The sequence below is a fragment of the Balaenoptera acutorostrata genome, chromosome 3, assembly GCF_949987535.1.
Source record: "Balaenoptera acutorostrata chromosome 3, mBalAcu1.1, whole genome shotgun sequence".
Classification (NCBI taxonomy): domain Eukaryota; kingdom Metazoa; phylum Chordata; class Mammalia; order Artiodactyla; family Balaenopteridae; genus Balaenoptera; species Balaenoptera acutorostrata.
This window is the reverse complement of record NC_080066.1, coordinates 88,006,742-88,027,083: the sequence shown is the minus strand read 5'-3', so window position 1 is coordinate 88,027,083 and position 20,342 is coordinate 88,006,742. Positions and strand designations below refer to the sequence as shown.

Here is a 20,342-nt window from a genome sequence, read left to right as displayed (position 1 = left end):
TGCTTGGGTGGAGGTAAGAGAGTGAACTGTAATTTTAGAGACTCTGTGGATTTAAGAGAGGGTAAAGGAGAAAGCCTGAGGAATTTAGAACTACATTAGGTTAGATTTTTACAAGTTCAATGCTGAAGCAGGTGTTGATTCTTTTAGTCACAATTACCTCCTAATGCACAGCCCAGGTTTACGTGCTTCATCCCTCTGACTCAGGGTTTCTCAGCCTCAGTGCTATTGACAGGTCGGGCCTGAGAATTCTGTGTTGGGGGGGATCTCCTGTGCACTGTAGTGTGTTTAGCCCCATCCCTGGCCTCTAGTCTCTAAAGACCAGTAGCACCTCCTCCCCCTCCCCCGTTATGACCACTAAAAATGTCTCCAGGTGTTGCCAAATGTCCCCTGAGTGGCAAAATCATCCCTGGCTGAGAACTACTGTACTGACTGGACTCAGCAGAGGTTCCCAAATTTTCTGTGCATCAGAAAATTTGTGCATAGGAAGCTTGTTTAATATGCAGGTTTCAGGGCCCCAGCCTCAGAGATTCAGATCCAGCAAGCTCAGAATGGGGATGGGGTGGGGCAGAGAATCTGCACTTTTAGCAAGTATTTTTGACTGATCTAGTTGGCTCTTGGCAAACTTTGGGAAATACTACAATGAAGATGCGATGAAGTTATAAATATTTTCCAAAAGCAAATGCTTTTCCCTCTGCTGCACTGAGGGAAGAGGAATGCTGACTAGTAAAGGAATACTAGGCAACTTTAGAGAAGAGGGCAGGCCTGCCCTGGTGAGCACCGTAGGAAAGGCTTAGGGAAGAAAGTTCCATGGGGGTGGCACTGCTGTCCGGGGGAAAAGATGCCAAAGGGAGATGGTAAAACGCCAAAATCAAAGTTAGTCTATTTCAGATTTCTTTTGCCCAGAGGCACACCTAGACCTCTGAAAGTTCATTCTCCTCCCTCCACCTGGGACTTACCACGTGACAAGCTCTGCGCTAAGCTTTGTACGTATACACCTTCATCTAATCCTCTCCCTAGCCAGATGAGAAAACTTTATCAACCTTTAACATTCTTTCTCTGGGAAAATTCATTGTAACAAAGAACTGATATACAAACCAACTTTGCCTGACACATCTTCACAAAATAGGGACAGCCTGTACTAGTCCTGGAGCTCCACCACTCTTGAAAACTCTGCAGCTTTGTTAGGATGGCAAGAGGCTCTCTGAGTTGAGAAGGCCAGATCCCGGTCTCCTGGGTCTCACCCATTCCCAGTGCTCTGTTCCATGCCCTGCATAAAAGAAAGAAGCCCTGCTATCTTGCCCATGAAGAAGCCATTCTCAGCTTCTCTCCCAGGTATTCTGAATTGGAAAATGAAAGATAACGTTACAGGTGGGTATGCAAACTCAGCCACCTTCGGGGGGCAGACAGGTGATGTAAGTGAGTGAAACTGGGTGGGACCGTGGCTCAGGCCCCAGCTCTGGTCATCTGTTGACAATGTGGTCAGCCTGGTGCTGCCAGCTCTTCTAAGAAGCCAGAAATCCGGAGTTTTTTATGGAATGTCTTCGTTTTTAAATGTTGGCACTAATCCAGAGAAAAATTATTTTTTCTAATTTGGCCAAACAAAATATATCGCTAAACTGTTGGTTTATGACCTCTGTGTTCCAGATTCTTTTCTGGGTAGGCACTGCCTGTACTCTGCATTCTTTTCCCTCTCTCCCTCCCTCTCTCAATCCCATGAACCTCCCACGGGCAACAAGATTTCCAATTCCTCCCAAGAACTGCCTTCGGCCTCATTTTCCTTCAGAATCCTTGGCTGCCAGTGTCTAACCCTGACAAATGGGAGCAGCTCCTTCAACTTCATTCCATCCTTCCTTAGCTTTAAATGTCTGCCCTCTCCTTCCTGCCCTTGTGCTGTGTCCTCCCACAATCACACCCCTTTGGTTGCTGGTTGCTTCTGGATTTCCCATGAACTTGCTTTAGCCATCTGTCATCCCTGTTCTTCAGGGGCATAAATGGGAAGGCGATGGGTGGTTGATATTGGTGGGCCTCTAAGCATTACAGACCCCCAACCTGCATCCTGGCCAGGCTCCAGGGAAGTACAAGGCCTCTGGAGGGGAACGGCTGGAGGGGGAGCTAGAGGGGCTGGATTCTCAGAAGGGGCTCCTAGAATGAGTAAACATCCTAGTGGACAAGGGGAGGTCTAGATGCAGGGGTGCTCCTGCCTTTAGGGGACCATCGATAAACAACGAACTGAAGCTCAGAGACCTTTCCCCCATTTAGGGGTGCAAAATAAGCCCCCTGATTCATTACGTGATCCTGAGATTGGGGGACAAATAGTGATCAAAATTGAAAGTATTGTCAAACAAACAAGAGAGGGCTTGGTGTTGGATTTCATGTGATTTTAAATACATATATATTTTAATGACATCCCTTGTACACCCGAGCTAATGGTTGCAAATTTATACTTCTTTATCATCATTGCTATGCTATCAATAAATTTTCATATGATGCTCCCAACAAATGTTTTCAAAAATCCAGCTCCTTGAGGCCTCTTGACTTTTCCAAATACCCCTTCACAAAACTCTCCTGTTTCAGATGCAATCTTTTCATATAGCAGCTATTTACATGCAGCATTGAGGCCTGCATCTTTTGGTCACCATGATCTTAATACTTCATTGCAAATCTGACCAGACCTCCCTGAGATCCAAAGCTTGTATCTCTTAGGAGAGGGTAAGAGACCCCAGCTACCTCATACTCCTACTCTGGGGAAGAAACTGTGAAATGGCCTTGCCCTGTGAGCTGTGTGTATCATTTAGATCACTCTCCTCGTGATGGGACTGTCACATTGGGAAACAGGGTTGGTTCAATCCAACCCATGTGATGACATGGTATTGGCTTTAAAGTAATATGAAAATGGAAGTGAGAGGAAAAGCCACATTAGGGAAATGACCCCAAAGGGTTTCGGAAGATGAATGAAACGGGGCCAGTCCATGCATGTTGTACAAGTCCTGGTCCAACGTGGACACGTTGCCACCCACAGGGACCTCCATAAACAAAAGGGTAAAACTGGCAAAGCCACTGCACTTTGGCCTCCTTGCCACCCTTTCTTGCTCTCTTTTTCCTTCTCACTGCTTTATAAAAACAGTTTTCCTATTAGAAAAAAGTTTTTATTCTGGTGTTTAAAAAAACACATACGCTCAACATTTCAATCAAGTAGACATGTTTGACATACCGCATTTACTCTGGGGAGTGAGGGAAGGTGAAGCAAGATAGGGGCAGAAAATAGAGTGTTGGACATACACACTGCAATATATAAAGAGATAACCAACAAGGACTTACTGTATAGCACAGAGAACTATACTCAATATTTTGTAATAACCTATAAGGGAAAAGAATTTGAAAAAGAATATATGTATCAGTTATACATACATATATATATATACACACACACACACACACATATATAAGTATGTATGACTGAATCACAGTGCTGTACACCTGAAACTAACACGACATTATACATCAAATATACTTCAATAGAAAAAAAAAAGAGTGTTGTAGACATAACTGGGAGCTCTTGTCTGGGCTCCACCACTAAGTTGCTGTGTGGCTTGGGGCAAGTCACTTCACATCTCTGAGCCTCTCTCCTCAACTGCAAAATGAAGGTTTTGGACCTGGTGATCTCTGAAACTCTGTATTCCAATTAATGTTCTAGTGGTCAGGGGTGGTCAAGAACTGGTCAGATCAAGGGATGTGTGAGAGTTTAAAGAGAATAGGAACAACAGGTCAAATCTACCAGGATTTTCCTAAGTTCTAGAAGAATCTACGTCTTCATCTACTTCAAGAAAGAAACAGGAAGGAAATATAATACCCTCCATGTCAAATTGTCAGTTTTAGCTGGAATTATTTCCTCCCACCCGTATTACGCCTCTTTTAACCACCAATAACTTTGAAAAAAGGGAAATTAGCAGAGGCAGAAAGCACCTCCATTAGCTGTGGGCACCTGATCCACACCACCAAGGTCTGCCTTTATTTTGCATAAACCATGGGACAGTCTCTTCAAGAGTTTCCCAGGGTTAGAAATCTTCCTCTTTCAAGGTTAGAGTTACCAGACTGTCTATGTGTGTGGCAGGGCCTTTTTCTCTTATCACTTTTGTCCAGAGAGAACAGAGAAGGGTTAACTCCTGCTGCTCCTACAGACCTCAGATTGGACACCAAGCCCCAGCAGGACCCGGCCAGCTAGACCACGTGAGCTAGGCCACGGTCCCAGAGTGCCAGCCACCATCATTCACCCTGGCCCGCGCCCTGGACCTGTCCGTCCTCCGCTCCTCCCTGGAATCCCACACTTGGATGCTGTTCCATGTGACTCCTATCTCACCATCTCTCTTAAAATTTTGACCACCTGCACCCATGCCAGTGCAATGTTTCTGCTTTACTGGTGAAGCCAGCTCAGTGTTAGTAAGAGGGTGCTAAGGACATTCCATCTCTTCTCTATTAAGACAAAGATGTGAAAAGTTATTTCCTTCAGAAAAGAGATCCTAATAGAAGGAGATTTCAGACCAGTGGGAAAGGAGACCTGGGGTCTCAGGATCTTAGGCAGCATTCTATTCAAACTCTTGTTTTAAATATGAGAAAATGAGGAGGTGAAATGACTCACCCCAGGTCACACAGCTGGCTAGTGTCAGAGCCATTACTTTAACCCAGATCTCATAATTCCTAGACCAGTGTTCTCTTGCAGAAAAGACACTTGGGGCAGACAGAACACTGTAGTACCATCGACTACATCTAGTGTAGACAATAGACAGTAGACAATACTAGTCTACAGCTTGAGGATGGTGAGACTATACCGTGAGATTTACAAAGGAAGTAAAAAAGATCATATTTGCACACAAAGCTGATGAGCCCAATACCCAAGAAAGTCTCTGTGAACAAACACATTGCAGTAAATGTTCTTGGGGACTGTTAAGGGTTGAATTGCATTGCTCGAAAGGATAAGGTGAAGTCTTAACCCCCAGAACCTATGAATGTGGCCTTATTTGAAAGTTGAGCCTTTGCAGATATAATCAAGTTAAGATGAAGTCATAATGGAGTAGTGTGAGCCCTAATCTAATGACTGGTGTCCTTGGACACACAGGAGAGAAAGCCATGTGAAGATGAAGGCGGAGACTGAAGCCATGCATCTATAAGCCAAGGAATGCCAAGGATTGCTAGCAGCCCCCAGAAGCTAGAAGAGGCAATGAAGGATCCTCTCTGAGAGCCTTCAGGGAGATCATGGTCCTCCCGATAGCTTGATTTCAGACTTCTAGCCTCCAGAACTGAGAGAGAATAAATGCCTCTGGTTATAAGTCACTCAGTTTGTGATACTTGTTACAACAGCCCTAGGACACTAATACCGTCTGGGGAAACGGTTGGGCTGGGTGAGGCTGAAGTGAGGAGGCTGAAGTCATGCAAATGAATGCAAGCGGACAAATTCTATGGGTTGGTCCTATAATAAAGCTCTCCTGCCCAGCGTGGTCCTTCATCTGTGCTACTCTATTTACGAACCTGCAGGACTGCCTGACTTGCTCAGAGGTAAGGGGAGAGGGTGGGAAGAAGACAAGCACTGGAGTGAGACAAACCTGGATTTGAATTCTCAGCCTGCTACTTACGTAAGGTGTAAAGTGTAGGGTAGACGACAAACTCTTGGGGTCTTTGTGCCCTCACCTGGAGAAAACAGCCTTCCTCAGAGGGTTACTGTGAGAACTACTGTGCTTACCTGTGGCAGTTCTATCCGGGTTAGTTTCTTTGCCTCTACTTTATTTAGTCTTTGAATTTATCTGTAGGCAATCTGTGGATTGGGTGTGGGAAAGGAAACTAACATTTAAATACCTCCCATGTGGAGAAAGGAGCCTTAGTGCCTTTAAATGCTGGTGATGGTACATTATGTATGAAAGTGGTTAAGAGAGTAAATCCTATGACTTCTCATCACAAGGAAAAAGTATTTCTTTCTTTTTCTTTTATTTTGTATCTATGTGAGGTGATGGATGGTCACTAAACTTACTGTGGTGATCATTTCATGATGTATGTAAGTCAGATCATGACACTGTACACCTTAAACTTATACAGTGCTGTATGTCAATTATATCTCAATAAAACTGGAAGAAGAAGAAAAATGCTGGTGATGGGGGCACCTTAAAGGCCATACAGACCAGTCCTCTCATTTTAGACACGCAAGCACTGGTCATGTTGTATATTTTCCACGCTCACCATGCACAGACCACGTTGGGCACCTGGGAGACCTCCACATGAATGTTTGTTGCTAGATGAAGTGACTTGGGAAGACCTCATAAAGAAATGAAACTTAATCTTATGGTGGGAACAAATGTCACCATTTGGCTACATTTAACAGACTTCACCCACCTCACTACTTTGCCCAGACCCAGTCTGGCTGTCCATTTCTAACTTGGTATCTCTCAAAGAATGGTTTGCTAGCCCACCTTCCTTGAGAGACCTTCAGGGGGTTCAAGTTCTGAGCTTAAAAGAAAGTTACTCAAAAATAGGTGCTCAGGATTCATCAAGTATTCTCAGCTGTAAAATTGATTCTACATCATAAGACCAAAAGAAGCGTCCTTTTTAAAAGGATATTTAATCCAAAGTCAACTCTTAACTTAGAGTAGATGGCAAATTAAGTCCCTAATGTGAAGATAAAAGATGCAAGACAAACTTAAAAGTAGCTCTAACTATGCCATTTTTACCCAGGAAGAATACAGTATCCTCCATCTCTACCCAATAACTGCCTTTCTTACTTCCCCTGCTTTATTGCTCCCTAGCACTTATTACATGTGACATATTATATTTACTTGTTTATTCAATCATGGCTCAACTTCCCTCACTGGAATGTAAGTTCCATGAGGGCTTAGACCTGGTCTCTTAATTCACTGATGTATGCCCAAGGCCTTGGAACAGTTCCTGTCACATAATTGGTTCACAGTACATATTTTTTCAATAGATGAGAGAATGAATAAAATAAATTTGGGCAAAGAGAGGAGCAGTCACATGATGTGGATAAGAGAGTAGAATATGTGTCTGCCTTTTGCCTAAAAGAGTTGCCCCTATGTCCACTAGCCATCAAGAATATCTCTATCACCTCACACCAGTCAGAATGGCCATCATCAAAAAATCTACCAACAATAAATGCTGGAGAGGGTGCGGAGAAAAGGGAACCCTCAAACAATGTTGGTGGGAATGTAAATTGGTACAGCCACTATGGAGAACAGTATGGAAGTTCCTAAAAAAATTTAAAATAGAACTACTATACAATGTAGAAACGTCACTTCTGGGTATTTATCCAAAGAATTCAAAACACTAACTCAAAAAGATATATGCACCGCGATGTTCATCACAGCATTGTTTATATTAGCCAAGGTATGGAAGCAACCTCAGTGCCCATCAACGGATGAGTGGATAAAGAAGATGTGGTGCATATATATATATATATATATACACATACACACACACACACACACACTGGAATATTAGCCATAAAAAAGAATGAAATCTTGCCATTTGCAACAATGTGGATGGACCTTAAGAGTATTATGCTAAGTGAAATAAGTCAGACAGAGAAGGCAAATACCATATGATTTCATTCATATGTGGAATATAAAAAACAAACAAACAAAAATAAACAAAGCAACACATGTAGATACAGAGAACAGAGAACAGGTTATCAGAGGGGGAGGGGCAGGCGGTGAAATGGGTAAAGGGGTCAACTGTATGGTGATGGATGGAAACTAAACTTTTGGTGTGAGCACACTGTAGTGTATACAGAAGTAGAAATATAATGTTGTACACACGAAACATATAATGTTATAAACAAGTGTTACCTTTATAAACTAAATTTTTTAAAAAAAGAATGTCTCTCTCGCTTCTCTGCTCTGCTTCCATCATCACCAAGAAACCTTTGATTTAAATCTTTCTATGTGCATTTTCCTACAGATGGGATCACAATTTTGGTTTACTTGGCACAATATTTTTCACTGTAAATTAATAGGTTGGCATTTCGCCTTTTAAAATTGGTTCACATCACACCTAAAAGAATTCTGAGAAGGATCTCAACCAGGATGAAAACCTGTGGTGAAAAGAGCAAAGACTGGCACACGGGGCAATTGGGTTCTAGTGCTAACTCTCCTTTTGACTCACCTATGTGGCCTTAAAAAAAAAAATCACTTCTCTGGCCTTCAGTTTCCCCACAGAGGCACTGAACTTGATAACTTCTGAGTTCCTTCCATCTTTCAAAGTAGGGTTTTATAAAAATCAATAAAGTAGGCTTTTCCATGTATTTTGACTTCCTAAAAGAGGTGTTAACTGGTGTCACGTCACTGTCTATTGGCAACATAGTATTGCCAATAGTATGATTCATAGTATGAATAGTATGATTCACGTGGGTCATGGGGTCAGCACTTTTCCTGGGGTCAGTCATCATTGCCAGGAAAAGACAGTCAGCATCCTCGTTAAACATCTAAAATGCCAGTGGCAACACTCCCTAAGGAAAATGGAGATCACACAGCAACTCTTTCACATTTAAAATTGTACAGGTGTGTGGGTGTGGGGAGGTGGAAGGAAGTACAAGAGGGAAGGAAAGGCAAGGCACACAGTAGAGGATGTCTAGGTGATGGGAAGGCAGGTGCCAAGTACGGGTTTGGAGAGTCACATTTTTCCATTAGAGCCTGGCAGATGCCTAAGCTTGACCAATGAGAATTGCCCACAAACTTTTAGTAGATACATGTAACTATTTCCATTTTGAGCTGTGTCACTGTGAGGCAGGGCAAGAGCTCAGTGTCCCATAAATTTATCTTCCTTGGAGATTTTTGTTATCAATTCACCTAGGCTGCCCTAGCCTGCTCTCACTGTAACCCTTCCAGTGTTCATTATTTGGCCTTCTTTGAAATCTTAACTGCCTGTGTATGATAACAGTTATTGGGCTCTCTCTCAAATGTCTACTTTCAGATCAGACTTCTCACCTGAGTGCTGGTCTTATACGACTGCTACCCACAAATTAGTACCACTTAGATATCATCATTTTAAACATAACATGTCGAAAGCAAACTTAGCATGACCCCCTTCCCTACTCATTCTGTTTCTATCACTGACATCACCAATCCCATTCAGAGGCTTACATTTGAAGTTATTTTTCATTCCTCACAACTCCTTTATCAGTAATCATCCACAACCTCTATAAATAGCAATAACACACTCAGAAATCTACCCACTGCTTAATAAATGGTCACCATTCTGTTATGTGTATTATGATCTGAAGTGATCTGCTCAGTCACCCAAGACTGTTGAGGCTTCTCACAGAGGCTCTTACATTCATCTCCTTTCTCTCACCTTCACATTAATCCATGTTCCCATCCCCTGGTGCCTAAACTCCCACAGTATGTTTCTTATCAGCCTCCAAATCTCTTATTTTTCCCTGCTTCAGTCCATCTAAAATAAATTCACAGACTGATCTTTTTGAAACCACTTTCATCAAGTTATAGTTGGCCTACAAACCTATGATGGTTTCTGTTTATGAATCAGAGTGTTTACAAACTCCCCACACGGCATTAAGAGCTTTGGTCAGCTGCTCCCTCCTCCCCAAGCTACCCGAGATCTGTATTTGTCTTTATTCGACTCAAATTTGTTTGAGCATCAACTATGTGCCAGCCATACTCTCTATCACCCACTACCCTCCAGCATCCCCTCTCTTCTCCAGTTAAGCCCAGTGTCATGCTCCCCTGCAGCCACCACAGTGATACCTGCCATTTGGACTTTGCTCATATTCTTGCCCTGCCAGGAGTCTCCCTCTTTCTGCCAATAAAAATCTGATAGCTCTTCCAAGATGCACCTTCTCCTGAAGGTTTCCCATATGAATGAATCCCAGACCACAACAACCTTTCCCTTTTTCTGAATTCCCTCAGCATTCTCACACCAGATATCTATTGCTAAATACTGTCCTCTTATTATTTCACATGCATTTGTTGGTCTCCCCGATTGAAACGTGAGCTCTAGAAGGGCAGAGGTCAAATCTTCTATTCTTCTTTTACCCAGATCTGGAATGGAAAAGGGCAGATGCAAGGCCAGTAAAGACCTTGATTTTGCACATAGCTCATGGGCAAGGACCAGCGTGCACAGCGTAGGCAATAAGGGCAAAAAATGTGCACCGAAGACCTAAGACTAGCTCCTAGCACAAGGCTAGAAGCTCAGCCATGTTCTGAGAAGTGTTTGTTAAATGCTGAATTAGATTTTCAGAAATAATACAAGTCCCTTACACACCATGTATTCCTCTAGCACAAAAATCTCTACTGAAACACAATGGCCAGTAAAATTTATGGGGTCTCAATCACTAATTAGATTTGAAATTCTTGAGTCTTCTTGGCCAGAATGATCAGTCCAGTGGGGACATCTCAGCTGTCTCTATGAGAAGTTGCCCCTACACCTGGCAACTACCTATGAGTTAGCACCAGTTCATGCCCCTGAGTCAAAAGTTGTGTGACTCCAATACAGGCCAGATATCTGTAGGGAAACCTATAAGCTCAGCCTCCCTCCTCCCCTCCCTCCAGCTACACAATGTCTTATCCAAACCTAGAACCCGGCCAGGTGATGTGCAGTCCCTTTCAGAAAGCAGAGAAGGTGCCCCTTGTAGAAGGAGTGCAGAGAGGAAAATGGACTTACCCTCACATAGTAGTTCATGCCCATCCCCAACAGGTGCTGCAGAAAGTGCTTGTCCTGCCTGCTCCCGGGGGTTGGCTCCCCAGGGCCGGGAAGGGGGCAGGCATCAGGAGTTAAAGAGGTCGCCCTGTGCCCCAGGGCGTCCCGCTGAGGCGGAGGTGCTGGCACGGCCCTATTCAGACTGGTTTCAGGGGAAGCCAGGCTGCTGGGAGCCGGGTCTTGGCTTTCCTGGAGCTTGAGTCGAGGTACCTCTTTGGTACCCAAGCAAAAGTTTTTCAGACTCAGCAAGGTGGCTGGGTTGGCCAGCTTTACGCTGGCCATGCGAGGGATCAAGGTGCACAGTGGGGTGGGGCTCTCCTGGGACGCCAAGGTGGCATCTTCAGGCGGCAGGTGAGGTGCCAGGGCGGGGTAGGGAGGTTGCGGCGAGCCCTTGTTCCCCGCCGAGCCTCCGGGGCTGCCTTCGTCCAAGGACGTGATGGACTCGTTCCGAAAGCGGCTATACTTGGCCCTGTGCAGCATCCCGGGGTGCCTGAAGAGTCCTACATACAGCACGAGTCCTGCCAGGCTGTCCGGACCGCGTTCTCGCATAGCCTTGGCAGTGCTGAAGCAGGATACTGTTGCATAAATCGCCTCGTCGTCTGCTACATAAACAGTGCGGAAAGCAATCGCCTCAACGCCCCGTGCAACTTGGCGGCAGTCACCTCTCCAACTCCGTTCTCGCCCTCGCCCGCCTCGGCTCCGGGTCCTCGAGGGTAACAGCCCAGGGCAAAACGCCTTCCCAGCTGATTTCGGTCCCTCCCCGGCCCAGCGGCGGCACCCGCTGTTCTCGCCTTGGATTCCTTGCTGGGAAAGCCTGGACCCAGCCTCGCGGCGGCGGCGGCAACCGCTCACGGCCAACTCTTAGGCAGGGAACGGGGCCGCGCGCCCGGCCAGCCGGTCCCGCCGCATCGCTGGCGGTGCGGGAGCCTTGCAGAAATATTTAACGCCCCCTACCCCCCAGCCTCCCCTTCTGCACACAGGAACTTTCAAACCTGCTCCCTCCGGTTCCCACAGGGCGGGGCAATGTCTGGCTCATTAACCCTTTACTTGTTCCAGTGATTGCTCATTTTTAAGAAAAGGAGAAAAGAAAATGTATATGTGGGCCAAAGGCCCTTGTGCCTGGGTTCGTTTCTTCTGATGGCTGCCCTCTCTTGGAAGATCTTGTCATGCATCCCTTCTGGGCCACAAGCCAGGAGTGCTAGTGACAGGCGCTGCTCCGCATTATTTCAGGGACTTGTGATCCCTCCGTGTTCCTCAGGTCCCCTCCCAGCCTGCCCACCCTGGCTCCGAGCTTCCCTCCCTCCCCGACTCCCCTCAGAGCTTCTTTCAGGAGCCTATCCGCAACAGAAGGCTGAGATGTGCAGGATGATACGCAGAGTGTTGAAATTTTTATGAATGAACTTTGCTGAATGAATTTCTCTCTGTGTGTGCAAGCTAATAAATCAGTGAATGAAGCTGAGAATAGCTGTAATTGACTGATGGTCTCAGGGGTGCTTGGTTTTTATCCAATCAGGCGGCAGCTTGATGACTCATGCACCATAAATATACTAAACTAGTAGCCAGGAGAAATAAAGCTGGAGGGAGAGAAAGGAGAGATTTTGTTTTGTGATATCTGAGGAAAGGGTTAAAGGGAAAGGCAATCTTTAGTGTAAATCATCTGCAAGCTGGGCAGCAGGTTAAAAGGTCCATTTTCTTTTTTGTTGAGATGGCCGGGAAAGCCAAGCAGAAGAGCTAAAAATTAGACCCATTGTTCCACGGATATTAGGACATATGGTACACAACTCCTGTGGGAAGACGTGATGCATTTTTCTTAGAAACATAGTTCTTTTTTTATTGATTGCTGGTCCCATCTCCCGTCTGGTGCAACTTCCCGTACCTATCAAATGCATTCTGAAGACATGATGACAGCTGCAAGAGGCTTAGCACACAGGAAGCCAGGAAGGGAGCTGAGAAAGGGAAATGCAGGTTCTTTTAGGAATGGAGAAGAGGAAACTGCTGAAGCACTGAGAGGATGTGAAATCACATATCAGAAGAGACAAGAAAATCTCGGCTGAAGGTTACATTTCTTGGTGGGCCAAGGCTCTTGCATCTGAAACTGAACATTAATCCAAAAATTAAAACAAACCGGCAGCCACGGGAATCAGGGATGCCACCTTCACTGTCTTAGTGCCCACAAGGCTGCATTAGGCTCATGTGTATTTATGACTTTGGTGGCCTGAGTTCCCTTGAGATCCAAACACAGGTTCTGAATTAAATGGTTACTTGTAAGCAGCTGAAAAGGCTTCCTTGCTGGCTTCCTGCTCCGCCACAGAAATTCTGCACCTTTTCACATCCCGCCTGCCAAAACTGTTAGGATGGTTTTTCCCTGGGAAGGACTTTTTTGCATCTTCATAAATCTTCCCATCAATGCTCACTGACCTCCCCTCTCTGCCCTCACACCTCCTCCTGGCAAAACTGAAGAGAGTGGCTAAGCCAGTTGGACTCCACATCCCTGGGGCTGAGGAGACAGGCTCTGGGCAGGACTGTGAAGTAACCTTCCTCATTTTCTTTCCTCCCCACCTCTCTCCTTCTCTCACAAGGGTCCCTTCCTTGGTGTCACAGACCCCATGCTATGCTGCCTTGAGAAAGTTACTTTACCTCTCTGTGCCTGAATGCCCTCACCTGTTAGGAGCAGCCACCTAATGGAGATGTTATAAGGGCTCATGAGATCATCCTAATCCCTGCAAGGCACTTGGCACCATGCCCCACACAGTGCCTGCCTCACCAAGCACATGACTGGCAGTGTAGAGAAAGGCCATTGGAACTTGGGCTGCCTGCCCCTGAAGCTGGCACTCTTACCCCCTACAGAGTAGAGTCTACACTATCCAAGGCAACTAAAAAGAAAAATTAGCACAAAGTAGGAGAAGCTGAGAAAGCCAACGCTGTTCAAAGAAACAATTTCCTAACACTCGTGTGGGCCTGGAGAAGGCAGGATAAACAGGAGCCCGCCTGGCTTATGTGAATCCTGGCTGAGGTCTTCATGCCTGGAGGAGGGGGTGCCCAGGGAGCCCTCTCACCCAGGCAGGCACTGTGCAGGCCAGACTCCAGGGGCTCAGACCAGCCCCCGTCCCTCAGGAGGAATGAATCCTAGAAGGGCTGGGGAGGAGAGGGAGGGGAACCAAGTGGGACCAGGTAAGATCAGAAAGCAGCCATGGCCACCGTGGGCTGCTTCTCCTTCCCTAGGGACCCTGGAGATCTTGGCTCTGGTAGGCATCTCTGCCGGGGCCTTTTATGAGGGTGAGAGAAACCAGATCTGCAACTGGGGAGTGGGGAACAGCCTCAGAGGCCCAGCCAGCCCGGCTGGGCAGCTCTCAGCCCAAAGACGGAAGCTGAAAAACTACCCCAACAGCCCCAGAGCAGGCTCGTTAACTGAGTAAGATCTCCATTCCAGGTGGGTGGGTGGGTGGGCAAGGCTGATGGCTTCCTTTCTCCCAGGATGTCAGAACGCCCTCTTCAGTTAGTAATGATGAAAATAATATTCACAAGAGCTACTAATGATGGAACAAGAGACAGTTTACCTGCACTCACATTCAATCATTATAACAAATGTCGGAGGCCGGCACAATTTTCATCACCGCCTTACCGACGTGGAATACAGGCTCAGAGCAAGTTCAGTGACTTGGGCAAGGTTCCCTGGCTGTTGAACAAGGAGGCCAGGATCCCTCCAGCAGCTCCGCCTGGCTGCAGAGCCTGTGCTGGTAGCCACTGTACTCCGCTGCCGCCCAGGACACCAGAGAGCTCAAGTCTAGATCCCAGGCCTGTCATCTCCACACTACAGAAGACACAGTCAAGGCTCCGAGTTTATAGTAAGCCGCTCCGGTTTACTGGCTTGTGCAAGCCCCATGGTGGGTCTCGTGTAGAACTGAACGCTGACTCACTTCAGGCACGTACCCTTCCCTGCTGGGAAGGGTAACAGCCAGTGTGTGCAAGAACCTAACTACTCACACTTGGTGCTCACTAAATGTCAGTTTTTGCTCCCCTCTCCTCTTCGGAGATCACATCTATAAAATTCGCCTGAAATACCTCACAGGACTGCTAGGAGTAAAAATATGAATAATAGATAAGAAAAACCATTATTGTCATTAAACCATCAGAGTACATTAACCCCTCTCATCACTGCCCTTGGAAAGCAGGGATCTGCTTAGACCACTGTGTATGCCTCCTCTGCTTTGAGACACACTGCCCCCCTCCAAGGGAGCCTGTTGTGAATCAAAGTGTCAGTTTCAGGGACAGTCTGCCCTGGCTGGGCTACTTGGGTGGAACAGGCAGTTTCAAGGAAGTGCTGGCTCAGGCTGGGCCATGATAGAATTAGCCAGGTCCTGCTAGGATTTCTTAGAGGAGTGGAGGAGAAGGGGACCTGGGCAAAGATGCCTGCCCAGCTTTGGAAGAGAACCCAGTGTGGGATTTGGGGTGGAGGAAGGGTGTGCTAGAGAATATAGGGAGGTGGAGATAGAACAAGACAAAAATAACTCTGGGAGATGGTGGACCAATTGCTACTTTGGAACAAAGTGGAGCAGGTAGCACCAGAGGCTAGGATTCCTACTCCAGCCACCGATACCATGTCCATCACAAAGCAGACCTACTCCTGAAGAACAGTCACTGGGCAGTACCTACTCCTGAAGAATTTTCACTGAGGATGAGTCCAACGGCCCATCAGTGAGGAGTGAAAACATTGCTGAAGCTCTATTTCAGGAAAAAAATTTTCCACAAGACAATATTCATATAAAGTTCTTGGCAGAGACCAAATACCCTTTTTTTTTAAAGTTTATTTTTGGCTGCCTTGGGTCTTCATTACTGCACACGGGCTTTCTCTAGTTGCAGCAAGTGGGGGCTACTCTTTGTTGCAGTGCATGGGCTTCTCATTGCGGTGGCTTCTCTTGTTGTGGAGCACGGGCTCTAGGCACGCAGGCTTCAGTAGTTGCAGCATAAGGGCTCAGTAGTTGTGGTGCACGGGCTTAGTTGCTCCGTGGCATGTGGGATCTTCCCGGACCAGGGCTCGAACCCATGTCCCCTGCACTGGCAGGTGGATTCTTAACCACTGCACCACCAGGGAAGCCCCAGACCAATACCCTTTTAAAGATGGGGTAGTGAGGTAGTGAACAAGAGTTGAGTTTCCGAGAGTCACAACCTAGCTTCAAAAAATGGAGGCAGAGTTTTCCCCAGAGTCATCATTAACTCTGAAAGCAACATCTTCTTTTTGCCTCCTGAACCAAATGTTTCCAGTTTTCCCACAGTCTTCAACTTTGATAGGTAAATAGCTCTCTGATGGTTGCTGTTGGCCCTCACTGGCTCTCATGGAACCAGGGCCAGCTAGAAACAGCACAGGAAAATGGATATTTTCCCATCTGTTGAAAATGAGATAATGTACCTGAAAGTGCTGTGTAGAGTTAGACATCATGCAGACGAAAAATAGATGAGTTACTTAGGGTCAGGTTCAGTTGAAAATAACACAAAAATCCTAAAGAAGAGTGGCTTGAACAAAAAATGTATTTCCCTGGAGGTGGGAAGTCCAAGGATAGTGTCAGCTCTTGGCCATCCTTAAAGTATATCTCTTTTCCTCATAGTCCAAAATGGCAGCTAGAGCTCCAGCTATTTCATCTCCACTCCAGGCAGCAAAATGGATGAAAGGACAAAGAAGGACATGCCCACTCTCTTTAAAGAAACATCCTAGAAGCCCAACACAATGTTCCACTTACATCACATTAGCCAGAGCTTAGTCACATGGCTGCAACTAGCTGTAAGAGAAAATGAAGTCTTCTTTATCTGAGAATGAAGAAGTCTTTTGTCTGGGTGCATCGCTGCTGCACATAAAATCATAGTCTGTTACTGGGGAAGGAGAGGAGAATGGATATTGTGATAGAAAATAGTATCTCTGCCATAGTAATATTTTCAGAAGACCTTCTACCTAAATAGAATTTAAAGCTAGCATAGAATAAAAATGTCTTTGGTCAACGTGGCCTATTTCCCCTTTTTTCTGTATGCACATGCACCATGTTGCGCGCACACACACACACACACACACACACATACACAAAGCTTTAAAATGACCCATTTAGGGCTTCCCTGGTGGTGCAGTGTTTGAGAATCTGCCTGCCAATGCAGGGGACACGGGTTTGAGCCCTGGTCTGGGAAGATCCCACATGCCGTGGAGCAGCTGGGCCCGTGAGCCACAATTACTGAGCCTGTGCTTCTGGAGCCTGTGCTCCGCAACAAGAGAGGCCGCGATAGTGAGAGCCCCGCGCACCGCAATGAAGAGTGGCCCCCGCTTCCCGCAACTAGAGAATGCCCTTGCACAGAGACGAAGACCCAACACAGCCATAAAAATAAATTAATTAATTAAAAATCACTACTTTAAAAAAAAAAATGACCCATTTAAAAACAGGTGTTGTCAGAACAGAAGCTTGCTTGTACATAGCCAAAGGGACTGGTGGCGCCTCTAGGCCTCTGAAAGGTGGCCAGGTGCTTCCAGGGCCAGCAGCAGACAGTGAGAGGAAGTGCATCCAGATCGCTGCAGATGGCGTTCTAAGTGGTTAATTGGGGTTAGGGATATCTTACAAAGAGTGTGTGGGTGTTGGACAGGTGGTCAGAGCGCAGTCATCAGGCGGTGTCTGACCCAGGAGCAGGATTCCAATTCTAACTGTGGATTGGCAAAAGAAGAAGGCAAAGACAGGGTCCTGGACCAATTGAAACTCTGGCATTATGAGTTGGCTAATCCAAACTTCGTTTCCAATCCTCTTTTCCTTTGCCCACCTCTACCGGGAAAAGCTAAATACCCACTTTCTCAGGCTTCCTTGCAGCTGCAGGGTGTCAGGGCGTGTGACACAGTTCTGGTTTATGAGATGTAATGAAAGTTTCACGGGGGCTTCTGAGAAAACACCTCCTTTCCTGACAAAAGGGGCAGAGAAAACTGGAGCCTCCTCTCCCTTTTCCCTCGTCTTCCTATCCTGAATGTGGATGTGCTATCTGGAGCTGTGGTAGTCATACTGCAGTCATGAAAGAAAGACCAACCAAGTTATCAAGCCAATGGTCTTGGAATCCTTGAATCACTGCAACAAGACCAGCGATCATCCCTAGATACATTGTTATATGAGAAAAATAAACCTTTACTGGTTTAAGCAGCTCAAGCGGCTCTTGGTTATCTGGTACCTGTTACTTATGGCCCAAAGCATTATTATCTGATACAAACACAGTGGCAAGAACAGGGGTACAAGATGAGCAGAGCCTCCGGGCAATTAGGAAATAACTATGGAGTCTGGTGAAAAAAGTCCAAACATAGTCAGACTAACCTGGGTTCAGATATGGATGCCGACAGTATGATAGGCAGACTAAAGACTCCCAAAGACATCCAAGTCCTAATATCAGAAACATGGCAAAAGAAACGCTGCAAATGTAAAAGGTGGTCTAATCACCAGATTCCAATGTGAGCAGGGGGGTGTGTTTCCCCTACGCCACTAGGTGTCCTACAATTCAACTCAGTTCTGGCACTTTCTATCCAGAGATAACATCCAATTCCACATGTTATGGGCTCAGTTCCACAAGACTGCCCTCCACTTCAGCTGCCAATCCCAAGCCCAGGTTGTTACTTGTGCTTCTGACTGACAGGCTATAGATTGGGGGTCTCAACAACCCCTTCCTTGGGTCTGATTAATTTGCTAGAGCCGCTCACGTAACTCAGAGAAACATTTTATTTATTAGATACCTGGTTTATTATGAAAGGATATAGCTCAGGAAGAGCCAGCTCAAAGAGATGCACAGGGCAAGGTGTGCGGAAAGGGCATGGAGCTTCCATGCTCACTCTGAGTGTACAACGCTCTCTAAATCTCCAGGTGTTCACCAATCTGGAAGCTCTCAGAACACCATACTTTTGGGTTCTTATGGAGGCTTCATTACATAGGCATGATTGATTAAATCGTTGGCCACTGGCAATCTATTCAATCACCAGCCCTTCTCCCCTCCCCAGAGGCTGAGGGCTAGAACTAAAAGTTCCAACCCTCTAATGACATGGTCGGCTCCCCTGGCAACCAGCTCCCATTCTTACGTGCTTTCCAAAACTCACTCCATCAATATGACAAAAGACAACTTTGATGCTCTCATCACTTGGGAAATTTTATAGGTTTTAGACCAAATACATATTTCTTACTATAAATCACAATATCACAGAATGTGATTAAGATTACAGATCTTGAGATGGGGGAATTATCTGGGTGGGCCCAATCTAATCACATGAGGCTTTCAAAGCAAAGAACCCTTCCCAGCTGTGGAAAGAGCTGGGAGATTTAAGACAGAAAAAGGAGGAGAGATTTGAAACATGAGAAGGACTCAACGTGCCGTTATTGGGTTTTAAGAAGGAGAAGGCTGGTCATGAGTCAAGGAAGCTAGGAAGGGCCCTCAGTTGACAACCAACAAAGAAACAGGGGTATTAGACTTACAGCTGCAAAGAACTGAATTCTAACAACCCAAATGAGCAAAAACAAAAAACAAATAAACAAAACCCTCGATGCTTTTCTAAAACCTCCAGAGAGGAATGAAGCCGTGCCAACACTTTTTTTAAAAATTTAATTTAATTTATTTATTTTTTATATAGCAGGTTCTTATTAGTTATCTATTTTATACATAATAGTGTATATATGTCATTCCCAACACTTTGATTTTAGCCTGGTGAGACCCATGGCAGATCTCTAATGTGCAGAGTAGTAAGATAGTAAATTTATGTTGTTTAAGCTAAGTTGGTGGTAATTTGTTGTGGCAGCAATAGAAAACTAATACAGATTTTGATACCAGGAGTGGAATGCCACTGTAGCAAATACAAAAAATGGAGTGGCTTTCAGACTGGGCAACAGGCAATGGCTGGAATAATGATTTTAAAAGTCTAGATTTCTTTTGAGTGGATTACTATTAGAAATATGGACATTAAAGGTACTGCCTATGAGGTCTCAGAAGAAACTGAAAAACAAGCCTTTAGAAACTGAAGGAAAGAGAATCCTTGTTATACAGTGGCAGAAAGTTTAGTGGTGGACTTCCCTGGTGGCCCAGTGGTTAAGAATCTGCCTGCCAATGCAGGGGACATGGGTTCAAGCCCTGGTCCGGGAAGATCCCACATGCCACAGAGCAAATAAGCCCGTGAGCCACAACTACTGAGTCCGTGTGCCACAACTACTGAAGCCCACGTGCCTAGAGCACGTGCTCTGCAACAAGAGAAGCCACCACAATGAGAAGCCCGCACACCACAATGAACAGTAGCCCCCGCTCACTGCAACTAGAGAAAGCCCGCGCACAGCAACGAAGACCCAATGCAGCCAAAAATAAATAAATTAATAAAATTTTTTAAAAAAGAAAAGTTTAGTGGAATTGTGTCTTGCAGTTGTGTGGAAAGCAGGATTTGTAAAAACTAAAATTGGACATTTAGCAGAGGAGATTTCCAAGCAAAGTGTTGAAAGTGAGTTCTCGTTTCTTCTTGCTGGTTTTAGTAAAATGTAAGAGGAAAGAGATAAATTGAGGGAAGAACTGTTAAACAAAGAAGAGCCAGGATTTTTATCATTTTGAAAACTCTCAGAGTATCTGGATGGCAAGGTGCTAAAATCAAAAGATTCACT

At 45.6% G+C, this 20,342-nt stretch overlaps 1 protein-coding gene across 2 annotated transcripts in view; it reads right to left on the bottom strand.

The window, feature by feature from the left end:
• The window catches only part of SHC4 (SHC adaptor protein 4), a 132,629-nt gene extending 121,370 nt beyond the window's left edge, over positions 1-11,259 (bottom strand). For both annotated transcript variants that reach the window (XM_057543942.1, XM_007170441.2), the window contains exon 1: positions 10,675-11,259. In XM_057543942.1, coding sequence (XP_057399925.1) covers positions 10,675-11,259 — 585 coding nt within the window. The remainder of the gene's footprint in view (positions 1-10,674) is intronic.
• Positions 11,260-20,342: the final 9,083 nt, after the last annotated feature.